We start from the raw sequence: 9742 nt of genomic DNA, 5'->3' as shown, positions 1-9742 counted from the left end.
TGGCCTCCAGGTAGACAACAGACGCTCAATGAACACTCCAGACAAGACTAACGATGCTGTCAGCATGAGTCTGTGCTCCTCAGGCCCTCCCCACTGGGGACTGTGATCATCTCCATTGATCAGCATGGGGAGTGCAAAGCGGCAGAGCCAGGTCCAGCCCACAGTCCACACTCCTAACCACCTCGCCACACCGGCTGCCTCTGGGACCTTGAACTTGAATTTGAGGGAGGGGCGGAAAGGGGGGGGGAGGAACAGGAGCAGGGGGCAGGTGGGAGCAGTTTTATTTGGAAGTATGCCTCCATGACTTAGTGGTAGTCTGGAGGGGAGAGGGCAGATGACCTTTGGGGACAAATAACCTCTGTACTAATTGTTCAGTTTCTTTCCCAGCCCTGGTCACAGGGTCCTTGAGGCTGAAGCACAGAACCATATTCTTGATCATTAACACCCCAGACAGCCTCTGTGGTCTGGACCTGGCGAGAATGGCAACCACATCCTATCTTGGACCGACTTCTGGTCAGCAGACCCGGGCCCGTAGCCCCAGGACCGTTCACAGAGGCTGGAGTCACCCACATCCCGCTGTAGCCAGGTCCTGGTAGACACAGCATCACAAGGGTCATCAGAGGCTAGTTTTCTGGCGCCGGGTCCACTTTATCTTCCTGAGAGGTAGAAGCCAGGGTGGGAGTCTCGTCCCCACCATTGAGGGACTTCTGTTCACTGCTGTTGGCTGAAAGGGTTCTGTTGCCTTGGGAGCCCCAGCGGGTCAGCCGCTTTAGAGAAGAGTCCCGGCGAGCGAGGGGAGGGGGCTGGAAGCCAGTGAAGGAGCTGCTGGTGGTGGGACGCTTATCTGGCAGAGAGAGAGGTGGGAAGGAGAAAAGCGAGTTGAAATGGGGGAAGTGAGGGTCTTGCCTTAGCCCTGGGATAGGGGACACCTTTGACTTCTTCTACCTTTGTGGCCTGGGAGACATGGAAGCCTCCCTTACTCCACCCCAAGAAGGGAAGGCTCACCTCCTGGCTCGATCGGACGCATGAGCCTGTTCATCTGGACATTCCAGTGTTTCACGTTGGTGCTGGCCTGGCGCAACTTCCTCTGGGCGGCCTGTGGAGTGGGTGGTAGGAAAGGGTCAGAGCCCCTGAGAATCTGACCTCATCATCGCTCTGGGAAACTCATGTAGAGCCAGCCATGGTGGTGCATACTTGGACTACGTACTTGGGATATAAAGGAAGGGGGAGGTCATGGCCTGGACTATATAACAAACTACAGATGTGAGATCCTGTATTAAACATGGTGGGCGAAGGGAGCTAGAGAGATGGCTCAGTGGTAAAAAGCACTTGCTGCTCATACAGAGGACCCAGGTTTGCTGCCCAGAACCCACGTGGCAGGCAGCTCATCTGTAACTCAAGGCCCAAGGACGCCAGTCCTAGTCTCCAAGGACACTTGCATGCAGGCATGCACATACACATCACATAAAAAAAGTAAATCTTTAAAAAACAAAGCCCACGCATGTTCACAAAAAGTCAGAGTCTGCCTCCAATTTCAGGGGACTCGTGTCCTCCCAAAGGTTCAGTGATCATCATTTTCATTCACGAGCTGCTAAGACACACTAAGCGCATTTCCTATTTTATCTAGCTTCCTGAGCAGAAGCTAACACAGACAAATTTGAAACAGGTTAAACAACAAACCCAGGGACATACACAAATTCCAAACCATTGTTTAACAAATTTTCTAGGACCTCGTGGGGGAGTCTCTGCACCAGAATTCAGACCCCTGAGCAGGGCGAGTGGGCTGTCCATTTTTGTGTTGTTGTAGGTGGCTGTGACCTAGGGTGCTAGCAACTAAATCTGAATCCTCTGTAATAGCAACAAGTATTCTTAACCACTGGGCCAACTCTCCAGTCTGCATTGTTTTTGCAATGACTGTGTCAGCCAGAAAAAATAAAATAAAGCTCTTTTAAGATTTATATTTATTATTTTAAATTATGTATGTCACCAGGTGGTGGTGGCATGTGCCTTTAATCTCAGCATTCAGGAGGCAGAGGTAGGCAGATTTCTGTGAGTTCGAGGCCAGCCTGATCTACAGAGTGAGTTCCAGGACAGGATTAAAAGCTACATAGAGAGGGGCTGGAGAGATGGCTCAGAGGTTAAGAGCACTGACTGCTCTTCCAGAGGTCTTGAGTTCAATTCCCAGCAACCACATGGTGGCTCACAGCCATCTGTAGTGAGATCTGGTGCCCTCTTCTGGCCAGAAAGCATATATACAGACAGAACATTATACATAATAAATAAATAAATCTAAAAAAAAGCTACACAGAGAATTCTTGTCTTAAAACAACAACAACAAATTATTATATTGTGTCTGGGTATACAGGAGTGTAGGTGCCCACGGAGGCCAGAGGAGTTGGATTTCACTGGAGCTGCAGCCACACATGGCTAGGAGCCCGCTGATGTAGGTGCTGGGCATTGAACTCGGGTCCTCTGGAAGAGCAGCACGTGTTCTCACTATGTAGCTCTGGCCAGCCTGAACTCTCTGTAGACCAGGCTGGCCTAGAACTCAACAGAGATACACTTGCCTCTATCTCCAGAGTGCTAGGATCTAAAGGCCTAGCACTAAAACCCAGCAAAAGCTTTTTTTAAAATGTATTTAATTTCCTTTTATGAGACAGGGTCTTGTGTGTTCAGACTCACTATGCAGGCGGTGATGACTGTGAACTTCTGATCCTTTCTTGTCCAACTCTTTTTTTTTATTTGTTTGTTTGCTTCTAAGATTTTATCTAGCTTTATTTTATGTGCATTGGAGTGAAGGTGTCAGATCCCCTGGAACTGGACAGCTGTGAGCTGCCATGTGGGTGCTGAGAATTGAACCTGGGTCCTCCGGAAGAACAGCCAGGTGCTCTTAGCCCTTGTCCAACTCTTGAGTGCTGAGATTTCAGCCTCAGTGCCTGATGCAAACAGTGCTGGGGAGTGAACGGGGGCTTTGTGCACGCCAGGCAAGTCCTCTACAAACTGAGCCGCATCCCCAGACCCTAAAAGACATCTTTGTACTGAAGAGATGGCTCTTAGAGGACCAGGGTGGGACACCCACAGGGTAGCTTACAAGTGTTTGTAACTCCAGTCACCGGGGGTCCAATACTACCACTTTCTGGACACGATGGGTGCTGCCTGCCCACAGTACATAGACATACATGCAGACAAAGCAACCACACATATAAAAGGAAATAAAAAATGTAAAAGCTTAATAAAAAAAAAAAAAAAACCCTAGAACCCTTATCTACAGGGATTCAAGCTCCAAGGAGTGTGTACAAACTTCGGGCTTAGAAGAGGAGGAGGGGAAATTCTGCTCGGGTTAGTTATACTATTGGTAAATACAGTCACAGGTGCGTTCTGTATTTACATACTAAATACCACGCATTAGCTTGTTTCATTGTGGTAACAGGAGTTATCTGTTTCCTTTCCCAGAGCTTCAGACTCAGAGAGGTTAAGCAATCTGTATGCGGTAATACAGCCGGCGAGTGTAAAGCAAGGTAGCTTGGCTCTGGGGCAGGCGCAATGACACACTGGCTCCCCCAGTTTCTCCCGGTTCCCGCGGGTGTCTCACCTCCACGTCCTCGTCCGCCCTCTGCCGGTTCAGCCGCACCTCCTCCAGCTGCTGCTGGGCTTGCTGCAGGGAACGGCTCTGCAGCGCCATCTCCTGCTGCATCTCCTCCTTCTCCTGCTGTGCTCGCTCGATGTAGCGCTCCTGCTCTTCCTTCAGATGCATCAGCTGCTTCAGCTTCTCCTCCTCCTCCTCCAGTAGTCTGCAGGAGCGCATAGGAACCTCAGAGCGGGGCGTGGAGGGGGGCGCTCAGGCGCTGGCGGAAAAGGGACTCCGTCCTCGTGCGGTTACCTGGTTTGGGCAAGGCGTACGGCCTCCTCATCCCGCCTAGCTTTCACCTCCAGTTGCAGGGCTTCCTGCAGCCGCTCCTGCATCTCCTCCAGTTCGGCGATGCGTTGCCGCTGCCGGGCCGCCTCTTCCTTCTTCAGCTCCATCTCAGCCTGCATAGATGCCCGGGCCTGTGGGAGCACAGGGCCGGTCAGTGGGACACCGGAGGAGACAGGCTACTGCTACTGCCTCTCCCTGGCTCTGCCTGGCTGTTTGTATTGGAGGATCTTTAGTTGGGGTTTCCTTGATTTGTCCAAGAGCCTGATGCCTCAAATTATTCTTTCCTTCCACTGGCCTTAGAAATAATAATTAGGTGTTTGCTGGGGCTGTAGCTCAGCGGCAGAGGGCTTGCCTAGTATGCTCACGGCCCTGTGTTTGCTAGCCAGCACCTCACAAAACAACACCAATTATAATTATATGTAATTAAACATCATACTATGTTATATTACAATAAAATAACATATTAAATTACGGTAATCCCTTCCTAACTCCTACTATAACAATTATAATATTATGGTAGGTGTCAGGGACTGCAGTTATTAGGACAACCAAAAGGTATTGAATTTTTTTATTATTTAAAAGTTTTTATTCATGTGCATGGGTGTTTTAGCTGCATAGCTGTCTGCGCACTACGTGTGGACAGTGCCCACAGAGGCCAGAAGATGGTGTGGGATCCGCTGGCTGGTTTTGAGCTGTCATGTGGGTGCTGGGAGCCCAAGCTGGGTCCTCTGAAACAGCAGCCAGGGCTCTTAACTGCGGGGCCATCACTCCAGCCCCTCTTGGTTCTTTGAAACAGGGTCTCAGGAGGTCCAGGCTGGCCTCAGACTCTCTAGGTAGCAAGAATGACCTTGAACTCTTGAGCTTCCTGCCTCCACCTCTCCAGTGCTGAGATTAGAGTCATGAGGCACCCTGCCTGGCTTTATTGAATTTCTTACAAGTATTTCTTCACCGAATCCTCGGCCTAGCTCCAGGAACAGAGTTCTAGTTGCTGATACAGGGAGACTTAGCACGTCCTGGGTTCCTACAGCTCTTACGGTGGAGGCGTAATGGGCACACATGCCACAACATGCCTGTGGTGGCCAGAGGACAGCTTTGTGGAGGCAGTTTCCTCTGCCTATCTTTTTTTTTTTTTTTATTTTTTTTTTTTCGAGACAGGGTTTCTCTGTGGTTTTGGGGCCTGTCCTGGAACTAGTTCTTGTAGACCAGGCTGGTCTCGAACTCACAGAGATCCGCCTGCCTCTGTCTCCCAAGTGCTGGGATTAAAGGCGTGCACCATCACCGCCTGGCTTCCTCTGCCTATCTTTAGGGGGTTCCAGGAATAGAATTCAGGATGCTAGGTTTGTGCGGGAAGCGACTTACCCGCTGAACCAGCTCGATAGCCTAGAACCGAGTTTTCTCAAATTATAAATTCAATTGTTTCTGCGTGTCTACTCGGCCTTCGTGTGTCCTACCTAACTAATCCCAGCCTATAGTCCCCAAACTGGTTTTCTTAAAATGTGGTTCAAGTCTAGACGGACTTCATTCCAAACCATTTACAATCACTAGCTTTTTCGGCCCAAGTCCTGACCCCAGAAAAGATTTCTGAGCTAGGTCCCATCTATACCAGGGGTTTGCCCTAGGCTCTACCCACTATTACGGCCCCTCCCCACCACTCATTAGGCCATGCCCACAACATCTTCCACCCCACGGGATCCACCCTTTGTTCAGGCCCCGCCTACAGCATTCTTCAACTTCTACTTTCCGTTCTTCCATCAGCCTACGGCTCCACCCTCTCTAAGGCCCTCTCAGAGCATCCTCCAGACGCCCTGCACTGTACGTAGGCCCAGCCCTGGTCCTCTTCCTGTCACTCTTCTGTCAAGACCCTGCCCCACCCGACTCCCTCCCAGAGGCTCCGCCCCCTATCCAAGCCACGCCCTCTGGACAGCCTCACCTGCTCCGCCTCCCGCAGCTGGCCCTCCAGAGCCTGCTGTAGCTCCCGGTGCTGGCTGCGGCGGCGCTCCTCCTCCTCCTGCAGCAGCCGCTCAGCCTGCCGTTGCGCCTCCTGCAGCAGCTCCAGCTCCTGCAGCTTCCTCTCCTTCTCCTCCTGCAGCTGCTGCAATCGCAGCAGCTCCTCCTCCTTGGCTGCCCGTCGCCGCTCGCGCTGCTCCCGCTGCTCCCGTCGCTTCTGCTTCAGGTCCTTATGCAGCGACGTCTTCCCCTCCGCCTGCAGCCGGATCGCGGTCTGGATGGCTACGGGGCCGAGCGGGACGGAGTCAGCCGGGGTCTAGGCCACCACGGCCAAGGGCGTCCAAGGGTCGCTCGGATGAAGTGACCGAGGCCCAGCTAGACCCAGACCGGCACTCACCGGTCGTCCACTCCTGGCGCTGGCGCGTGTCTGAGGCGCTCATCTCGTAGGTGCGGCTAGCCGTCTTCACACAAAACATGCAGCGCTTTCCTTCGCGGTCCTGAAGCACCTAGGAAAGGGGTAGATGGCCCCGGGTCAGATGACTTTACTGAGATGGGGACCATATCTGCCTTAGAAGTAACCCAGCTCTAGACACCCCCCCCCCCACTGACCTCTTCTCTGGGACCTTCCCCCACCCTGACGGAAGTATGCATGGTCTGGGGTGGTGGATGGTTAGTTAATGGGGTGCCTGTGTGCCCACAGTTCTCGTTTTTGTTCTCTGAAGGCTAGCTGGCGCCATTTTCATCTTGGTATCTCTCCACAAGGTTTAGCATATAGTACACGCTTAAACATGTGCCTGAGTCCTCACTGCCTGCAACTGCTGCTTTCCAGCTAGTCTCTCAAACATGTCCTTCAAGGGTTTGGGGAGAATAATGGTACAGGGGTGTGTCCGGGGTTTTTGCCTCCACTAAACTTATGTTCTGTGGAAAATAACAGTTGTCTACAGTAGTTGTGTTTTGTTTTTGTTTTTTCTTTTTGGTTTTTCGAGACAGGAATTCTCTGTGTAGCATTGGAGCCTGTCCTGGAACTAGCTCTTGTAGATCAGGCTGGCCTCGAACTCACAGATATCTGCCTGCCTCTGCCTCCTGAGTGCTTGGATTAAAGGTGTGTGCCACCACTACCCGGTTTACAGTAGTGTTTTCTTTCTTTTTTTGTTTTTTGAGACAGGGTCTCACTGTATAGTCTTAATTGTTCTGTAATTCACTACATAGACCAGGCTGGCCTTGAGCTGGCCTTGAACTCCCGTAGCTCCTCTGTTTCCCAAGGGCTGGGATTAAAGATGTGCACCACAACATACCCAGCCCTATACTGGTGGGGGTTTGTTTGTTTTAACATTTTTGATGATTTATTTATTTTTATTTTATGTGCATTGGTGTTTTCTGCATGGATGTCTGTATGAAGGTTTTAGATCCCCTGGAACTGGAGTTACTACAGTTACAAACTGTCATGGGTATGCTGGGAATTGAATCTGGGTCCTCTGGAAGAGCAACCAGTGTTCTTAACTACCCTGCACTGGTGTTTTCTATACAACATTTATCTGTGGTCGTATATTCCTCTCAGGCATCACTTCACAGAGAAAGAAACTGGTTCTGAGATGTCTGGAGGCTTGTTCAACACCTGTTTACTTCTGTAACAAAAGTGTATACAGCCAGCCAGGTGGGTGGAGCTCGCTTTTAATCCCAGCCCTGAGAGGCAGAGACAGGCGGATCTCTGTGAGTTCGAGGCCAGTCTGGTCTACAAGAGCTAGTTCCAGGACAGGCTCCAAAGCTACAGTTTTTTGTCTCAAAAAAACCAAAAAAAAATGTATATAGCCTTAGGTAACTGATTATTTTTTCTTGAGACAAGGTATTGATATGTAGCCCAGGTTGACCTCTACCTCCTGTCTTTCCCTGCCTCAATCTCGTGAGTGCTGGAAGCCCTTAACAAATCTTTAGTGTAATGTAAAAACAAAGATACAGAGATTATATAAAAAATGTAATAAACAAAGATATAGAGAAACTGTAATACTTAGGTCCCATTGATGAGTGTATCAGATGATACAACTGTTGAAAAAAATTGGCATTTCCTCAAAAGTTATAATTATCGTATGTTCCAGCAATTCTACTCCTATATAAGTATGGATCAAAGAGAAATGAATACATATCCAGTAGAAATATGTCCCGTGCCCAGGGCTGGAGCGGTGGTTCAGCAGTCAGGAGTGCTTGCTGGCTGCCCATGCAGAGGATCTGGCTTTGGTCCCCAGCACTCACATGGCAGCTCACAGCTGTCATTAACTCTAGTTCCAGTAGCCCTGACTCTTCTTACCTCCCAGGTTCCTGAACACATATGGTGCACAGACACACACTCAGTTACACAGACACATAAAATTAAACAGAAAAATAAATATTGAGAAACCCAGTGCCAGGTGTGAGTCACTTTTGGAGTTGTTGGCTCCTGAGGTCCCATAGATCCCCAAACATCACAGGCTGTTGGAATTTACTTCAGAGCCTGACAGCGAGGCCCCGTTGCTGAAGGCTTGAGTCTCAGAACATGGCAAAAACCAAGCTGGTGTGAACTTAGAAGCTTTCTCTCTACTGGCTGGCTTCCACAGTGCTGGAAGGTTCATGATAGTGGAGAAAAGTCGTCCTCAGTCATGCTACAAGCTACAATAATGACTGACCTGAAAGACACGCCCACTGGGGCAGAGTCATGACCATCATGGGAGCAACCAACCACTTTCTGATTAGATTGGCGTCCCACTTCACAGGATGAAACCTGTAGTAGCATTTCATTTGTATCTTAATAAATAAAGCTCGCCTGTGGACCAGAAAAGTAAAACAGTCACACTGACCAGCCTTACAGACCAGGCAACAATAACATACACCTTTAAATTAATCCCAGCAGCTACACCAGCTGTCATAGAAACCAGGCGGTAGTGGTGCACGCCCTTAATCTCAGCCCTAGGGAGGATTATAAAATTGGAGGAGACAGCTCTCAGACACAGTATCATTCTAAGATTCCTGGAGACAGGATAGCCTTTTCAGACTGAGGTAGAGGTAAGAGCCAATGGCTGGCTGTTTTGCCTTTCTGACCTTCAGTTGAACCCCAGTTTCTGTCTCTGAGTTTTTATTAATCATGCTTCAGAAATCCATACTGACACCATTATTTAGCTACCTATGGCTTAGACAGGTCAGAGGCCCTAGAGGAGAAGCCGAAGGGCAGAGTGTTACACTAAGTCCCAATGATGCATCACTGGTCTCTGAGACCAACGCATCTCTCATCCCTCAATTGAGAAGCTTCTGTGCACGGTAGATGGTGGTAAACACAGTGATGCATAACCGGCCACGTAAGAGATTGCACAATGCTCAGCCCTAAAAGGAGTGGGCATACTGTGAACTCCCTCCCAAGGTTCAGGGATCATTTTGGAAGAGAGTGTGAGAGCCTGAGGCAGCTGATGGCTAGAAGGAACGCATTATCTTCTGGACATGGCAGGGCAGCTGTACTCACAGCAGTTTCGACACCATGGTCAAAACCTGTTGCAAGCCCAAGCCAAACCAAATTCCAACAGGGACAGGAGAGGTGGGCACTCTATCCCACCACAAGCAGCCAAGCTAATGTCAACTGTTTGCTGGGAAAGGAAGCGTCAATTTTCTCTGAGAGGGTAGCCCTTGGTAAGTCAACCGCTCTCCAGAATCCAGGAATATTTGGGCAGCACAAATCATCTTGAAAGATTAAGAGAGTGGGCTGGAGAGATGGCTCAGTGGTTAAGAGCATTGCCTGCTCTTCCAAAGGTCCTGAGTTCAAATCCCGGCAACCACATGGTGGCTCACAACCATCTGTAATAAGGTCTGGTGCCCTCTTCTGGCCTGCAGACATACACACAGACAGACTATTGTATACAT

At 49.9% G+C, this 9742-nt stretch overlaps 1 protein-coding gene across 3 annotated transcripts in view; it reads right to left on the bottom strand.

Moving 5' to 3' along the window:
- Positions 1–265: 265 nt before the first annotated feature.
- Positions 266–9742, bottom strand: part of Def6 (DEF6 guanine nucleotide exchange factor) — a 25112-nt gene continuing 15635 nt past the window's right edge. For all 3 annotated transcript variants that reach the window (XM_050141189.1, XM_050141199.1, XM_050141209.1), the window contains 6 exons: positions 6261–6369; positions 5847–6145; positions 3881–4047; positions 3593–3791; positions 1006–1096; positions 266–844 (listed from right to left, as the gene is read on the bottom strand). In XM_050141189.1, coding sequence (XP_049997146.1) covers positions 624–844; positions 1006–1096; positions 3593–3791; positions 3881–4047; positions 5847–6145; positions 6261–6369 — 1086 coding nt within the window. In that variant the 3' untranslated portion in view covers positions 266–623. The remainder of the gene's footprint in view (positions 845–1005; positions 1097–3592; positions 3792–3880; positions 4048–5846; positions 6146–6260; positions 6370–9742) is intronic.

The sequence above is a fragment of the Alexandromys fortis genome, unplaced genomic scaffold, assembly GCF_014885135.2.
Source record: "Alexandromys fortis isolate MF-2015 unplaced genomic scaffold, M_Fortis_MF-2015_v1.1 scaffold_9, whole genome shotgun sequence".
Classification (NCBI taxonomy): Eukaryota; Metazoa; Chordata; class Mammalia; order Rodentia; family Cricetidae; genus Alexandromys; species Alexandromys fortis.
Note: the sequence above shows the minus strand (reverse complement) of the source record. Positions and strands in the feature narration are given on the sequence as shown.